The sequence below is a fragment of the Neodiprion pinetum genome, chromosome 7, assembly GCF_021155775.2.
Source record: "Neodiprion pinetum isolate iyNeoPine1 chromosome 7, iyNeoPine1.2, whole genome shotgun sequence".
Lineage (NCBI taxonomy): Eukaryota > Metazoa > Arthropoda > Insecta > Hymenoptera > Diprionidae > Neodiprion > Neodiprion pinetum.
Window position 1 is genome coordinate 24,130,884 of NC_060238.1, and position 15,648 is coordinate 24,146,531.

The 15,648-nt window shown below is 37.9% G+C and overlaps 4 protein-coding genes across 8 annotated transcripts; 2 read left to right on the plus strand and 2 right to left on the minus strand.

Moving 5' to 3' along the window:
* Positions 1-152: 152 nt before the first annotated feature.
* On the plus strand, positions 153-9,493 carry LOC124223583 (vitellogenin-2). Of its 2 annotated transcripts, XM_046635729.2 has the most exons (24): positions 153-244; positions 436-674; positions 748-1,002; positions 1,086-1,244; positions 1,337-1,479; positions 1,612-1,759; positions 2,173-2,357; positions 2,445-2,764; positions 2,837-3,012; positions 3,092-3,309; positions 3,390-3,609; positions 3,689-3,887; positions 3,970-4,183; positions 4,273-4,421; positions 4,491-4,633; positions 4,718-4,851; positions 4,939-5,065; positions 5,148-5,336; positions 5,447-5,785; positions 5,858-6,125; positions 6,214-6,493; positions 6,587-6,625; positions 6,713-6,918; positions 8,939-9,493. In XM_046635729.2, exons 1-23 carry the CDS (start codon positions 232-234, stop codon positions 6,873-6,875), a joined length of 4,320 nt encoding a protein of 1,439 aa, XP_046491685.1. In that variant the 5' UTR covers positions 153-231; the 3' UTR covers positions 6,876-6,918; positions 8,939-9,493. The 2 variants fall into 2 exon arrangements, with proteins under 2 accessions (XP_046491685.1, XP_046491684.1); XM_046635728.2 differs by lacking the exon at positions 8,939-9,493 and having other exon boundaries at positions 6,713-7,096.
* Positions 7,420-10,535, minus strand: mh (maternal haploid). Of its 2 annotated transcripts, none has more exons than XM_046635744.2 (5): positions 10,401-10,535; positions 9,364-9,524; positions 9,168-9,276; positions 8,922-9,041; positions 7,420-8,764 (listed from the first exon to the last, which is right to left on the minus strand). In XM_046635744.2, the coding sequence occupies exons 2-5, from the start codon at positions 9,492-9,494 to the stop codon at positions 7,487-7,489; spliced, it is 1,638 nt and encodes a 545-aa protein (XP_046491700.1). In that variant the 5' UTR covers positions 9,495-9,524; positions 10,401-10,535; the 3' UTR covers positions 7,420-7,486. The 2 variants fall into 2 exon arrangements, with proteins under 2 accessions (XP_046491700.1, XP_046491699.1); XM_046635743.2 differs by lacking the exon at positions 10,401-10,535 and adding an exon at positions 9,765-10,349.
* On the plus strand, positions 10,425-14,624 carry hook (hook microtubule tethering protein). The gene is made up of 2 exons (XM_046635734.2): positions 10,425-10,558; positions 10,651-14,624. Exon 2 carries the CDS (start codon positions 10,690-10,692, stop codon positions 12,805-12,807), a length of 2,118 nt encoding a protein of 705 aa, XP_046491690.1. The 5' UTR covers positions 10,425-10,558; positions 10,651-10,689; the 3' UTR covers positions 12,808-14,624.
* On the minus strand, positions 13,723-15,633 carry Dhdds (Dehydrodolichyl diphosphate synthase subunit). Of its 3 annotated transcripts, none has more exons than XM_046635756.2 (6): positions 15,479-15,633; positions 15,197-15,373; positions 14,954-15,115; positions 14,736-14,884; positions 14,434-14,618; positions 13,723-14,327 (listed from the first exon to the last, which is right to left on the minus strand). In XM_046635756.2, the coding sequence occupies exons 2-6, from the start codon at positions 15,358-15,360 to the stop codon at positions 14,082-14,084; spliced, it is 906 nt and encodes a 301-aa protein (XP_046491712.1). In that variant the 5' UTR covers positions 15,361-15,373; positions 15,479-15,633; the 3' UTR covers positions 13,723-14,081. The 3 variants fall into 3 exon arrangements, with proteins under 3 accessions (XP_046491712.1, XP_046491709.1, XP_046491710.1); XM_046635753.2 differs by having other exon boundaries at positions 14,954-15,136; XM_046635754.2 differs by having other exon boundaries at positions 14,954-15,136; positions 15,197-15,390.
* Positions 15,634-15,648: the final 15 nt, after the last annotated feature.

Genomic DNA, 15,648 nt, shown 5'->3' on the forward strand with positions numbered 1-15,648 from the left:
GATGTGTTCACCGTACATACGTTATATTATTATATGATGATACAAACTAAAAGGGAAGCCGGGCGATGTGATTGAGGATAATCTATTTGAGGGGATAACGCATACGTTCTCGTCCGTGAATCAAACGTATGCACACAGACATGCAGGGTACAGAGATAGCAGGGCTTAGGGTCATCTCTTCCACGACTTCCATGAAGCCAGTGTGCCGTAGTGTTGCTGATCGTTCACATCATGAAGCACCCAGGTACAGCTTTCTGGAATGCTTTCTGAATATAATAGTTTCTTATTTATCGGATTTGTGAATAAGTATTATCGTTTTTACCAAGAATACAAGTTTTTGTTCAAGAAGCTATTCCTACCGCACAGTTACACCAAAGCATCAAGGATAAGGTGGTGACTTTTTTCTATATCGTGATAAATTTACTCTGTTTTCAGATCTTCGTGCGAGAAAATGTTTCAGCCTTTGTACTCACGGTCTTATTTTGTCAGTGCTAAATGCTCTGTGCGTGACAGGAACAAGTGAAAAATTATTTATACCGGGCAAAGAATACGTCTACTCTTATGATGCCTCGTCCAGCACTGGTGTTTTTTTACCAGACTCTGCCGAATCCGTCTGGAGCTTTCATGGGAAACTCGTTATTCAGGCCGATCAGGAAGACTCTGTTTTAATGCAGGTTCGCAGAATTATCCATTTTACAACTCCCCGTACCTTCAATTATCATTAATTTCATTGACTCGCACTTGTAGTTGCAATCGTTGCAAACCAGCGCATGGAATGGACCGTCAAATCAAGGTACTAGAGAATCAATCGACATTAGCGACGAAGCCCTGGAAATGCTGAATCCTTTTAGGGTGTGGTATCGTCTAGGCCGCGTTGAAAATATAAGTGTGGAAACAGAGCCAGCTTGGGCTACCAATATTAAACAAAGCATAGCGGGTATTCTGCAGTTGGACATTTCTAACATCCACCAAGATCTGACCTCTGCCTTTCACTCCATTGAGGTGAAGTGACAATTTTAATCAAGAGTAATTAGTTTCACACCCCTGGGAATCTGGAGCTTTGGTCTATAGGTATTATTTTTCAGACCAATCACTACGGCGAGTGTAACATCGAGTATGTTGTAATGCCTCAAAGTGCTGATGAGAAATCCATTTTAAAATCTGTCGATCCACGAACCTGCAAAGGGCATGGAATCCGAACTTGGAGCAATGTGCCCGACATGAGCTGCCCTAACAATGACCAAGTAATGACTATAGTCACGATCTAAAGAAAATCCTCATTTCCATTCGTATAAAAAACCAAAACGAAAAGTTTACGCTATTCTCGTTTATTTAGAATCCTGTAATGAAATCCAGCGAGAGATTTTACGAGATGAAAATAAGTGACGATGCAGATACTATTGAATTTGTCAACGCAACTGGTGGCATTTTTGTACAACCCTTTCAGAGCCTTGGCGAAGCTCAGTTCCTATATGCAAGGTTTGATATATGAGAAACTAATAGTATTCAAAGCCTTTCTTTCAATCTCGTTATGAATTCGAGTCTATTTCTACCCAAATTTTTATCAACATGTCGCTCTTCGTATCGGTATTTGATTTTTTCCACATGCAGACAGGTCTTTCGACTTTTATCGATAAATGAAGTAACGGAAGTTATTCCTACAAAGCGTATGAACACCTTTCCTCTGCATCATTATTTACCAGAAGATGATGTATCAATGTTGAGGAATGTGCCTTTAAAATCGGAAATATTAAGACCTGTAAGTACACTGTACATCAGAACAATGAAAAATGATTTATTTATATAAATGGACAAATTGATTAAACGAAAAGACCCAGACTTCGTCAAAAAATGATTGATCGAGTTTGCAGCAATGAATCTCATCTCAAATAGTACAGCAGCAGATGTGAAAGTCCAATATATGCATGATAGGTTTTGATGACTCACGTAACGTTAGATACATATTGAGCTATAAATAGTAGCTTGAAGCTTGATAGCAGTATCAAATAAAGTGTAAAAATCGTAAGGTCATCTTAATATAGCAACCAAGATTTTATTATCATATTTTTCTTCTGTCGTTTAATCTATAATCGATGGGATGCATTAGAATGTGACCGATAAGACGTCGTTAACAGGGCATATCAATATTTGAAATAACAAGTCAAATTGCAGATAGAAAGACTCTTGGAAAAGTTGAGTCAGCGTCTAGAAAACCCGGGGCTCGATGTCGAGGTCGAAAATTTACACAACACAACAATAGCCGACCTTCTGTATTACATGGGGATGCTAGAGCGAATGGACTTGCAGAACTTGCATGACCAAATATCTGGAACGAGCTACAAAGAAGAAACTATAATGTGAGTCGCAGTGGCGTAAAAGGAGCGAGAGAGAGAGAAAGACAAGAAAAAAGTATCCATTGGCACACGTTAAAATTATATTTATAGGAACCTCTTTCTCGAAGCACTGCCACAAGTTGGAAGCAAAGACGCGGCGCTCTTTATCCTAGACTTAATTCAACAGAAGAAAGTTTCGAATATCGTCGCAGTCCAACTTCTAACGTATCTTCCTTTCCACATAAGGAAACCTGACGTAGAATTACTCGTAGATTTACAAGCATTCCTCAATCTGCCCGACAGTATTGCTTCTGAACTTCAGAATACAGCAATATTGACTTATGGAACCCTTATTTACAAAACTTGCCTATTGTATTGCCCCTACGAAATGCTAGATGACTATGTTCGTCTTTATCTGGACAAGTTTACAGGTACTTTTCGATAATTGCTTATGTGGACTTGTTTTCACCGATACGTCGATACGAAATGATTATTATTTCCAGAGAGCAGACAGTATGAGAAAAAAATGGTCTGGCTTGAGGGTCTGTCCAACATCCAACTAGGCAAAGTGGTTGAGTTTCTTGAGCCCATTGCTCGTGGCGATTCTACAAAGTCTCGACACCTGCGTTTCCTTGCAGCCTGGGCTTCGTTGCCTTCGGCTCCTCTCAGACCCGACGTGGTACATCAGAACAACATGCTTCCTTTTATAACCACTTATTTAAATCTTCTTTGAATACCCACATTAAACTTTTTCACAGATTCATCCAGTTTACTGGCCAATGTTGGTCAACAGAACGGAACACTTGGAATTAAGAGTCGCAGCAATGACTCTACTAATAGTATCGTCTCCGTCGCTTAGTCGATTGATATCCCTTTACTGGTACATGCAAGGAGAGCCTGATCAACATTTGTACAATTTTTTTTATACAACTTTGAAGTCGATGGAGCAAACCAACTTTCCTTGCTACACTCGCATGTGAGATTGAAATATTTTATAGAGTTTGTTGAAACTCCAACAATTTTACCTTTGTAACAAGCTTGAATTATCAATTTCAGAGGACAGTTCGCTGCGCAATTTACACGTATGCTCCGGAAACCGTCTAATAAGAAACTTCTGGTTACTGGAAACTATGTACTTGATTATCAGGATACTTACAGACACTTTGGATCCATGCTTCAGACTATTATAATTGGAAACCCCGTCTCAAATGTTCCCACCGTAGCGTACGTGACGCTAAATAATCACGGAGCAGGAATTAGCTCGAATCAACTTGCAGTGAGTAGATAGTGCGCTCGATTAAATGGATATTGGTTTCAAAGCGTGCGAACGAACGATAATCGTTTTATTTTTCCAGCTGTACATTAAAGCGGACAGCGCGCTGGAAAAGATAGCACCCATTAAGGAATCTGGGGATATAATGGAAGTTTTGAAACAGTTTAAAATCAAAGAAAATCCGGAAAAACCAGTACATGTAGAAATAATTGCACAGATTCAAGGAAAGGCAGTATTGTGCTTACATTTGAACGAAACAAACATCAAGAAAGGCTACAAGTGTGAGTGACGACTGGTGTCACAGATTTATTGTAGCAGATTGGTAATGCAGTTACCAGTATAAACTTCGTTCTTTTTTTACAGTTTTAATGGATCTCACAGAGTATGCCTACATATTTCAAAATATGGCGTTTCACATCAATCAGCAACGCATCAACGTTCCTCTGACCATGGAATCCGTGCAAGTAACTGATCTCGGAACAAATGCGAGAATTTTTGCAACAGCAACATCCATGTTTTCTATGAGGGGAGATTTTATCTATACACCGCACGGGCGTAACAATCACATCGTACTGCGGTACGTCGCATTTTATACCTCCCAAACATTTCTATACTAATTGTTGAAAAAGTTGATTGCGTCACTACAAATTTGGGTCAATTTTCCAGCACTTCAACTCACGGGGTCGAAGGTATAGAGAGTTATAATCCACTTACTGACTTGTGGCACGTGGCACAGAGAGCTCGATCCGTTCATGCCTATCTTCCAGTAAATATTACCGTTGGAAAAATGTTCTTCTCTTATATCACTCCCAAAGGTGAGGAAGACCGTATCCGAGTGTATTCATTATAGGTGGCTAGTGGTGGTAATATTTTTGTATTTTCAGAGCACGTAACCACCGGTATTACAGCTCATGTAAGGACTACAACTAGTATTCGGGGTCCTCTCTTGAATTCTAAGTTGAGTTCTATGTGTTCGAATTGTCAGGCGATCTACACTGCAAGAAATCATCCAAACAGCAATTTGCAAGTAATAGATGAAAATTGTCTTAGTCGATATGGAACTGTTTGGTTTTCTTGTACACATAATTAAGAAGTTGCGATTCATTATCAGGGACTTAAGGCATTCGATCTGATGGCACCGGAACTGGGCAGTCAGTTAAACGTCAAATTATTTGATTGCGATTCTCGAGTTTCACCGCATCGTTTGGTCGACGATATAATGGCATCCCATCGCAGTAACTATCAGTAAGTACATCAGATGCAATTTTAATAATTCCGACCATTGTAAAGATTCATGAACGAAACTGATTGCATTTCAATTTTAAATAACAGAATATGGCCAGTCCTGAAATCAGGTATTTTGATCTTTCACTTCATGGATTATTTCACGTACGTCCCACCTGGAGGCACCTGTGGAATCGCGGCTCATGCTAAATTGTACGATTTACAACCGACCGAGGTGCGAGTTCATTCTACAACCATTTTTAATACTGTACAGCCGAAGAAAATTCCCGTGAATATAAATTTCTTGGTACTTTCAGGTAAAAGTAGAATACGTAAATGATGTAATTGGCAAGCAGAGGCGAATTTCTCTCACTCGAGGACTCATTGGATCAAGAGATTTCTTACAAGAGTGGAAAATCATTATCACTCACGATACTTTGAACTCATTTGCTAATGGAGTTCAAATAAAGGCAACCAGAACTGAAAAGGGGCAAAAACCTTGGCTGGTATTTTATAACTTCAGATTCTACATAATATTAAATGGTCAAATTTTTTCAGCAATTACCGACGTTCACGTAATTCTTAAATTGTTTTTCATACCCTTGTGCCTTTTCAGATGCACATCTCTGCAGGAAGTCTCCTGCCATCGACGCCTTCGAGACGCAGTCTACTGAATAATACTCCGAGTGGAATTTCTTCTATGGAATTGAATATGACGTGGGGAACTGGTGATGTAAATGAGGTGAAAAGTAAAGGTTCATTGTTACAAGTAATATTACGCGGTAAACTTAGCAACGATCAAATAACGGAGAGCAAGTCCAAAGTTTGGCCCTATGAAAAATGTCGGCAAGAATCTTTGGGGAAGAATTTTGTTCCTTATACCGAAGCCTGTTACGAAACGTCCAGAGAATTGTCCACTTTGAGAGAGTATCATGCTCTGGTTACCTACGAAAATGTAAGTTGAAGGCTGCTGCATTAATCAAACATGATTTCAAATGGACAGCTCTATTAAATGACAACCTTACAGCTAACAGGAGCCCTCTCAGAAGCCGTTTTGGAGTTACGAACTTTTTATGATCTGATGGACTTTGACAAGAGTAGAGCCGATCTTTCGCAATCGGATAAATTGTTCATAAACGCAATATTCCCAAAGGGATCGAACAGACCGCTATTGTATGTGAACAAGGTGCAGCTTCCGGTATATGAATTAGAAAATCTCAGTATTATAGAGAGTATTTTAATGAGGACAAGATCCCACGAATATTGGGATAATCCTATATCAAGAAATTTCTTTAGTAAGTTATTCGTCAATTTATGTATGTATTAAATGATATTGATATGCGTAATTGAGACAGAAGCGCTTCAACAACATTGTGTCTTAAGGTACTTGTCTGGTGACTGCGACATCTTTGAGAGCGACAAATAACGTCTCTGCCCTATTTCCACAAGATGAAGAAACTTTATTACTGGGACATTGCCGCAGCAGTAAACCGACCTTTGCAGTTACGTCAAAGACTGATTCCGCTAATTTAACTTTGACGTTATATGACAGTAGTGATAGAATAAAGATTGTGCCAGAGGGAGGCCATGAAGCCGTTTACAACCACAGTGAGAAATTGCTATTCGAGCGAAACTATGTCTCTACAAATGTGAATGGAAAAGAGTTAGTTTCGAGTTCACCTATTATTTGAAAATAATTCTGAAGAATATTAACTAATCGCTATTGATCTTTTATGTGAACAATCTGTATTTTCAGAATAAGAAGCTACATTTTCAACGACATGAACGGAAAAAAGTTAGTTTCATATATTCAGCCACTAGTAAAATCGTATAATTGCGAGTAACAACAATTAAATCCGCATGTAAATAATTTTCTTTTCAGAATAAGAATGGGTGAGAATATGGTAGAACTCGTATACGTGGACATCGCGTTATTTGTGTACTGGACACCGGAGCAAATAGTTTTACTCTACCCCGACTATGTGCAAGAATTTTCGTGCGGTCTTTGCGCAAAATATACAGATGAAGCGCGAATACTTGGCTGAAAAGCTGAGATTCCTACAGTGGATATTTACTTCAATGAATAAGGTAGAAATAATTTTGATAACATATTTTTTATGTGAAGAAATTAGATTAGGAAGTAGTATTGATTAAATATTAAACGTTCGTAAATACTTTATACTCCTTATAGGATTTAATATGAAAAAAATCGTGACTGGTTAATGACTAAATTTTAGAAAAGTAACAATATTTATTTTGGCTTTATATTCTACAGTCAAAACTAAAGATAAAATTATTGTTATTATATAATAGTGTATGTATCATTTAAACAATAGTATTTGAAGCTGTATATTTTAAGAGTTACCAAACCAATGATTTTCATTCATTATAATACTTTATGCCATCCTTCTTCTAAATTAAATTAACTCGAATATTAAAGCTACAGAAAAAAAAAGACAGAAATCTTAATGTACAATAAAAAACATAACTAAAACAGATGTCAATTAAAAAAACAAATTAAATTATCACAAGTAGATGAAATAATAGTTATAAGTTATGAGATTTATTTTTATCATCGCTAAAGGAACACTTCAAGGCTTTAGATATCCGTTTGGAGAAACTCGTACTGACTCTGTACTTGATCCAATATAATATTTTATTCAGCATAGTTTTTCAATAGGTCTTTGCTAAGGCAGGTATCCAAATGTTGGTTCATAATATTTTCCTTAATGAACTTCATACAAATGGGGCATGGAAAACTTTGTTCTTTCGGTTGGTCACCATTTGTATTTTCGGCGTCGTTTTCTTCAAATTCAGGAATGGAATCATCTGTAAAGGCAGATCCAATGCATGCTTCCAGATGATCGCTCAACGTCACACCTGGATCAATAAAATCGTCGCAAACGAGACACTTTCGTTTGCCATCAACGATTGGCGGGCTCAGAAGGATGTCTGAACCACTTGAGTCGTCTATAACAATAGGACTAGATTCTATATTTATTTTACTAGCTTGAGACAAGTCATCCAGATTGTTATTTCTATTTTTCGACGATTTTGGAGTACTGTGATTTCGATCGCTACCTGAGGCAGATATTAAACATTCGTCAAGATGATCGTTAAGCTTGGACATGCTCACAGGTTTATCGCACACAGGACACTTTGTTTTCTCCGGAACTTTTTCACCATCTATCTTTGGCATTTTGTTGCTAGTCATAACAAGACTGGTACTTTTTCGTTTGTTTGGCGTTTCGCACAAATCAACTATCTCACTGTTCATTGCAATACCATTATCATTCTTTAATTCAGGTTTTACAATCGTGGGTTTTTTTGATTCGAACGCCTTTGAAAAAGGAAACTTATCCAGCAGATTGCTTTTTCCACGTCCAGAACCGCCGAGAACTCCGTTTGAACGAAATTTCGGAGTCTTGGTACTAGCATTTGAGGTCGTTGGAGCATTTACCAAATTGCTCGGACCTCCTGTGCCCCATCCGTGAATATTGTTGGAAGTATTCCCAAGTTTCGTAAATGTAGAGGGATGACTTGATGATGGGACAGCCTTGCTAACAGTTTTAGAAACGATATGATCGTTCGCTGATTTCTTTGGCGTTGCAACTGTCTTCAGAGGTGTATGGTTTTTGCGATTGTCAGGTTTGGTAAGCCAATCTGAGATATCTTTCGATTTTACAATATCGGGAAGTTTCTTTCCAGCAGACTTTTTACCCTTTGCTGGTTCTTTCTGAGGCTCTTTAACCTTTATAAATTGTCCGCCACATGTCTGCTGGTGCATTTTCCACCAGTTATCGTTTGGCCCAGGGGCTCGATTCATTGCACGCCTTACAGTACCAAAATACGGGGCCCGTTTTTGGCAGGGACCATTACAGCGCCACCAATGCTGTTGATATAGTCTCACCTCATCGTGAAAATCATGATATACCTAAAATTAGAATTTACATTAGAGTCGAGATGTTTGTAAATTAGCGAAACTAAACTGTCCATCCATCATTTGACGAACAATTCTCTCCGTGATTTTACATGTTATTCAAGTAATTAGTCCAATCACGATCTCTAAGGACAATTTTGGTACTACATACGCTTATGTCTGTTCCAGCCTCCTTGTTTATCCGGTACATGTGTTTGTGGAACTCTGGACCATGACCATCCCTGTCCCTGTTATTGTTTGTGAGAAATAAATATCCGTGAATCATTTCGTGCTGAAAGATAAAAAAGTTAATAAAACGGAGCAGTGATTTCAATTGATGAAATATTGAAAGGGCAGTTTTAAACAATAAATTTTCTCCTCATCACCATAAAATCAGTAAATCAATTTCATATCTCACCAGAAGTGTTTCAACAAGGTCTTTCCTGGGCCGTAATTTGAGAAGAGGTGCACTCAATGTAATTATACACTGTTTATTTCGTGGGTGAAACGAACACACACCGGCGCATCTGTAAGAATAAAAAGAAAAACGATTCTAAAGTTATTTTCAGTTGAAAAAATTATATCAATGATTGAGGAATTGAGCAAAATCTCACGTCGTCATTCTTTTGCTCCATTTAACCTCAACAGGCAACAGCTTATTCCAGAAATATCTTGTATTGAACTGTACAAACAACGTATAAATATTCGGAGTTGGATCGATCAGCTCCAGAGTGTGATCTACCATAGTTCGAGGAATGTACTCCTTTCCCTGCGCCTGAAAATAAAAGACAATGAAAATGAACATCGAGACGCAAACTTTCTTGTAGGCTTGGTACGAATTTGGTTGTATGTGAAACGCAGCTCGATTATCTGTGAAACATTTTCTTCTGTACACGTTGCGGCAAGCCTTTTGCAACGAGTCTCCAACTGACAGTTCGTAGCGACACGAGCGCAGCTGAATATGATACGATCTAATTATTTTCAACAATGAGGGGAAATTTTATTCTTCAATTACATTTTTTGGGAGAATCGCGTTCTCCGTGACGCCGACGTTGTTGTTCAGCCTCTGGTGTATTTCCAGGGCCAAAGTTATGTCGCCGACGTTATTCATTGCTAACCTCGCAATGTTATTCTATCATCCAAAATCAGAAAATCTCAAAGTAGCATTTCGGGAATTGTCGAGGAATCGATCAGCCGTTTTCAACGGAAATTTAAACGCTTGACACTCGACGATGTTTGATTCAATTCGTAGCTTTAAAGGTGAAAAAAACCGATTTCTGCACGACGCGTTGACAACGAAATCCATTTAAATATCCCTCATGCGTTTGACGGACTGACGTCGATTCGTCATGAAGGTGCCCGCGAGTCAAAAGTTTGAATAGGAAAATTTTGATTAAATCTTGACATAAATAATTGACGTGCTCCAACACATGCGGAAAACACTATTGCTTTTAATCGCAGCTTTATAATCATACAACATGCGTCCGTAATAAAAGCACGTCAATTATTTATTTCACGTCTCAATCGAATTTCGATCAGAGTTTCAATCCTTTTCAAAGTTTCGGCTTGCGGCCGCCTGAAGAGTGCTGCGGACACCAAACATGACGAATTCTGTTGACATATCGAGCTTATACACGTGAAGGTAGCATACCACTGATCGTTAAATGTAGCTACTTCGTTCTGTTCATTCTGTTGCGGGACCACGAACTATCAACTAGACGAAGCTCACAGAAGTCCACAATTTTTCTGTTGGGCCCCTGGGCGCGACGAATGATATTTCTCGTTGGTGGGATTTAACCAGGTGTCCAGGTAATCACTGCCCAATTAGTCCTGAAAATGTCAAGATTAATCAAGTTCGATGCCAAGTTTATTGACTGTCAATTTTTATCTCCGATTTCCAGTTCCACAATTAACCAGCGAAATAAGGTTTTGAGGTTAACATGAATAATCAACAGCTAGGGAGCTTGATAAAATGGTTGGACACATTCGAGTTGCAAGCAGCTCATTCGACCCCGGAGGATATCAGTGACGGAGTAGCTATGGCTGAGGCCTTGGCCCAGATAGCACCTGAATGGTTTACCGCTGTTTGGCGCTCCAAGATAAAGACAGAAGTGAGTTCAAACTGGCGTCTAAAAGTTAGCAATTTAAAGAAAATCATTGAGGCTGTTACCGAATACTATGTAGAATGCCTGAACCAGCAGTTATCCGGCTACGTCAAGCCAGATGCAACCAAAATCGGCGAACACTGTGACCATAACGAGCTCCGCAGGTTGTTACAGCTGATTTTGGGATGCGCCGTTAACTGCAATCAGAAACAACAGTATATAACTAGAATAATGGGTATGGAGGAGGTTGTACAGCAAGTTATCATGCAGAGTATTCAAGAACTCGAAGGTTGCATGCAAGGTCCGAGGCTCAGCCTGGGGGCTAGTCTTAATTTTGAGTCGTTAGATTTTGGGGATGGCACTCAACAGAGACTTTTGGTTGAGTTACAAGCTGCTATAGATTCTAGGGACCAGTTGGCCCAGCGTTGCCACGAGTTGGACCAACAGTTGTCTCTTCTGCAAGAAGAGAAAGCTGGTCTGATCGCTGAGACTAAAAAACTACAGGAGCGGCTAGACGAGTTTGAAAATCCTGAGGATTCTGGGTCCAGTTTGAAATACTCTGGGCTTAGGAAACAACTGGAGAGTCTAAAGGATGAGATGTTCAAAATGGAGTCATCCAGAGACGATTATAGACTCAAGGTTGAACTTCTGGAGAAAGAAGTTTTGGATCTTCATTCGAAACAGGAAGATTTACAAAAAGCTGCTGACAAGGCTAATCACCTCAAAGACGAGGTTGACGCACTCAGAGAAACTGCCGACAAAGTTACCAAGTATGAGTTGACGATTGAATCTTATAAAAAAAAAATGGAAGATCTGAGCGATTTGCGAAGACAGGTCAAGATTCTTGAAGACAAAAATATGGAGTATGTTCAGGCTAATATGGAATACGAAGAAGAGGCGAAACGGGCTTCCATGTTAAGAAATCATTTAGAATTGTGCAAGAAGCAGCTGGCCGAAGTAAATCGTAAGCTTGACGAGGAAAGTAACAAATCGGACAAACTTCAATTTGAGTCTAAAAAAATGGAGGCAAAATTGAACGCTGTTCAAAGAGAGAGAGACAGACTGATTATCGAGAGAGATGCCTTGAAAGAGAACAACGAGGAATTGAAATGCACTCAGCTACAGGCTGCTGAAAATTCTGCTAAACCGTCAGACGTCGATGCAGTTGAGAATACGGAAATGATACCTCCAGAAGTGAAAGAAAAGTTGTTACGCCTTCAGCATGAAAATAAAATGCTCAAACTCACTCAGAAGGGAACCGAGGATAAAGTTCCCTCTGTTCAAGCTCTGCTCGATGATTCTGCAGAGATATTAAACACTTTGAGAGGTCAGAATCGGAAGGCCAACCAACGTATAATTGAGCTTGAAAATCAACTTGAAGAAGTTAAAGAAAGTCAAGTGGGTGGTGAGAGCAAAGGCGACAGTGCCGGGTTGCAGAAAAAAATCAATCAGCTGATGGAGGAAGTTCGGAGGCTGCAAATCGAGTGCGAAAGACTGAACGTACAGCAAGAGGAACGTGAGGCTACGATCCAATCTCAGAAACAGAAAATCTTCACGCTGCAGGAAAGTCTCACTAGAAAAGAATGCGAAAATGCAGCATTAGACGACCGCCACAAAAAGTATGTCGAAAAAGCAAAAAATGTTCTCAAAAGTCTGGAACTGAAGCCGATTGCTTCTTCTAGCTCAGAGTTACTGATGCTTCGCAATCAAGTAATGGAGAAGCAAAAAATTATTGAAGAAATGGAGAAATCTTACAAAGAGAATAAACTTCTCAAGGAAATGGAAGAAAAATTGATGGTCACTGCTTTTCACCGACTGGGTTTTGCCTGTCATAAAGAAGCAGTTGACCAGCATTTAGCTGCGCTTGGCGCTGGTCAAGGACAATCATTTTTAGCTAGGCAACGACAGCCTTCTGCACGCAAAGCATTCCATCCGTCATATAACTCTAAGTAAAATTACGCAATGTCCTGATGCAATTCACAGTGCAAGTTTCATTGAATTTTTGCATCTGCTGATTCATTGAAGTGACTTCAATTTTCATGGAGGCTGCCTTTATAACGAATTCTGTATTTTAGAACCGACTTGTAAAGCTTCGCTCTAAACTGAGATGAAAGGTTCTATTTTATGGAATGATTATAAATAATGTACGCAAAGAAAATGTTGACTCAGGTTACAAACAAGTCAAGAATGCCTCACACTGGTAGCGTGTCTGTATGTTGAAACATATATGAAGACAATTTTATAACTGTAAATAATGGTATAAGGTTGCATTTTCATTTTATAAAAATGTAACTTATTTCCATGAAAGTTTTTATACACTTGATGACTTGATAAGTTGCTGAATGGGAAAGTTATATACAGGGATTTATCCTAATTGAAATGAAAAAAAGGAAGAATTAGTATCTATTCATTTGAAATTAGATAATGAATTTAAAGCAACAACTTGAAATTTTTTCACAAAACCGTTTATATACAATTACTGGACTGGAACAGTTCCGGTGTTCAATGTGCACAGGAAATGTCAGAAATTTCCAGAATTGAGATCTATTTTGTCTTGTTTTTTAAAATTGTTTTAAAATCTATGTAAAATAATAGTAAAAAATTTGATATACATATGATTGCTAAAATCGTATGTAGTTTGAATTGTAGGCAATCCGATTTGAGTGCTGATTATTTTGTTTCATTTTATTTGTAGAATATTTTAACGTACGTTATTATCGCACTATTTTTAATGCTATGTTATACGCGGTTTGCGAAGCTTATTAAGATTCGTATACATATTCTTGAATTAAGCTTGTACTTACGAAATTTGTAGTAATTTTTATTTATGTTGAAACTGATCTATTCTATGGTTTTTCTAACTACTAGTATAAATAAACTACAATATTTTAGGAATGTAATGAATTTATTCCAAAATTTCAAGACATATATTATTTATTACACCTTTTTCAATTAATTTTGATTCGTCGAATAATCACGATGACTTTTGAAGCTTGGAACTTGATTAAAAACTGTACAAAGCCTAAATTCTTCCCTTTGGTTGAATTTTACAATAAATATAGGTATGATGTTTTCATTAAATATTATCTACAGCTACTAGAAAATGATCCAACATGAACTAAAAATTGCTGTATACATTCCAACAACAATTTAATTTAGGAATCTTAAAGTTCCCTCAATATTTTATTTAATTACTATATTATTTTTAAATACATATCTGGATCATATTACGTTTGTGCTAAGCCTAGAGACATTTTTTCCAGCATACTTTCCCTATCTCTCTGTAATTCAGTAACGAAATTGTTCACCCTATTGTTACTGTTATTATTATTAAGAAAGGCCGATCGTCTTGTGTATTTCACTGCTTCTAAGTCCGTGTAACACCGTTGGTAGTAAAACACCGCAGCTAGTAAATCCCATACAGTGAATTCTGGCCACAAAACTTCAGTGAAGTAAATACAGCTGCAGGTTGTCTGGAATTTTTTTTTTTTTTTTTAGCACTTCAACAATGTTAACGTCTTTAAACTGAAGCATATTTTTTATTTGAATCCTTGTTTTTTAAGTAATCGACGATCTCACCTGCCATAACAAGAAGTCACTGAATCGAACTTCGCCAGACGTTCGAATAACTAGATCAGGCTCAGGCGAATGATTGGTGTACAAGCATTCAGAAATTAATTCCTCGTTGATATCTTCCGTCATAATGTTACCCCTCACAACTCCTCCAACAACGTCTTTGACTGCATTTGTTATTTCATCCCTTGCTAAAAGCACAAGATCATCAAAATCTTACTAATCTTTTTCAAATGGTCGTAATTGCTTAATATTTTTCATATTTACACATAATTTACAATTAATGCAATTCACAAGAGGATATTTACATGTGTACGAAAAAGCAACATTAAGATATGCACGATTGTTATTTTTTGTGATGATCATAGCTTCTGCGATCAGTTTTTGTACATCCTTAGGAATCAGTGATAAGTTTCCAATGGCTCTTATGCAGACCCCGTGCTCCATTAGCTTCTCTCTGCAAACGAAATCATACGCAATATTATTATGCCTGTTTTTATACTGAAATCCTATCAAATAACTATACCTCTCATCGAGTAGATTTTGAAACTTTTGTCTGGCAAGTTCCATCAGACCATTTACCTCCTCTTCGCTCCTTTTAAAATTCTCTATACTGAAAGCATATACGGTAACTTCTGGAATTCCTAGTTCAAGACACCATTGAAGAGTCTCTGCTAATTTATCGAATCTAAAACAGAATTTTGAAACGCTATACAGGAAAAAAAAAAAATATATATTTTTGCACAGATTAAAAAAATGTTTACCGTACCCCTTTGTATGGCCTTCCACTTTTTTCACCCCATTTTTGTTAGCGTAACGTCTGTTACCGTCCATTATAAACGCAACGTGTTTAGGAACCGAGCCGGTCTTTAGTACTTTCACGGCCATTAGCTGGATCCAATTTAAAGTGTTCTCTCTGATCCAAGTAGACATTGTTATATTTTATCTAAAATAGAGAGCTGGCTGTTTTGTAGGTTCAGGTTATGTTTTGTTTGTATAATTATTTGTTTCATTTGGAACGAATTTATGGTTAATAATAAGGACAACTTACTATCCTTCGAGGTTTACGTGGAGTTATTTTTTCGTTGTGAAAAAAATTACGTAAGGCTGTGTCAACATGAAGTAAATATTTGACAGCTCGTCTTCCACGTTTTCAAATTCCCCATCTACGGTGCAAAGAAACAACCAGTAGAAAATACCCCTCCCACTACGAATCACGAG

What these genes read in the sequence shown, in the direction of transcription:
- LOC124223583 (XM_046635729.2), top strand. An exon ending in TTATCTGGACAAGTTTACAG is followed by an intron (nt 2,765 to 2,836) that starts GTACTTTTCGAT and finishes TATTATTTCCAG; the next exon opens with AGAGCAGACAGTATGAGAAA. An exon ending in ACAAATGTGAATGGAAAAGA is followed by an intron (nt 6,494 to 6,586) that starts GTTAGTTTCGAG and finishes CTGTATTTTCAG; the next exon opens with AATAAGAAGCTACATTTTCA.
- Dhdds (XM_046635753.2), bottom strand. Translation starts at nt 15,360, where the DNA reads ATGTCTACTTGGATCAGAGAGAACACTTTAAATTGGATCCAGCTAATG. An exon ending in GTGGAAGGCCATACAAAGGG is followed by an intron (nt 15,137 to 15,196) that starts GTACGGTAAACA and finishes TTTCCTGTATAG; the next exon opens with CGTTTCAAAATTCTGTTTTA. An exon ending in CAAAATCTACTCGATGAGAG is followed by an intron (nt 14,885 to 14,953) that starts GTATAGTTATTT and finishes TTTCGTTTGCAG; the next exon opens with AGAGAAGCTAATGGAGCACG.
- mh (XM_046635743.2), bottom strand. Translation starts at nt 9,860, where the DNA reads ATGAATAACGTCGGCGACATAACTTTGGCCCTGGAAATACACCAGAGG. An exon ending in ACGCGATTCTCCCAAAAAAT is followed by an intron (nt 9,525 to 9,764) that starts GTAATTGAAGAA and finishes TTTTATTTTCAG; the next exon opens with GCGCAGGGAAAGGAGTACAT. An exon ending in AGGCTGGAACAGACATAAGC is followed by an intron (nt 8,765 to 8,921) that starts GTATGTAGTACC and finishes TTCTAATTTTAG; the next exon opens with GTATATCATGATTTTCACGA.
- hook (XM_046635734.2), top strand. Translation starts at nt 10,690, where the DNA reads ATGAATAATCAACAGCTAGGGAGCTTGATAAAATGGTTGGACACATTC.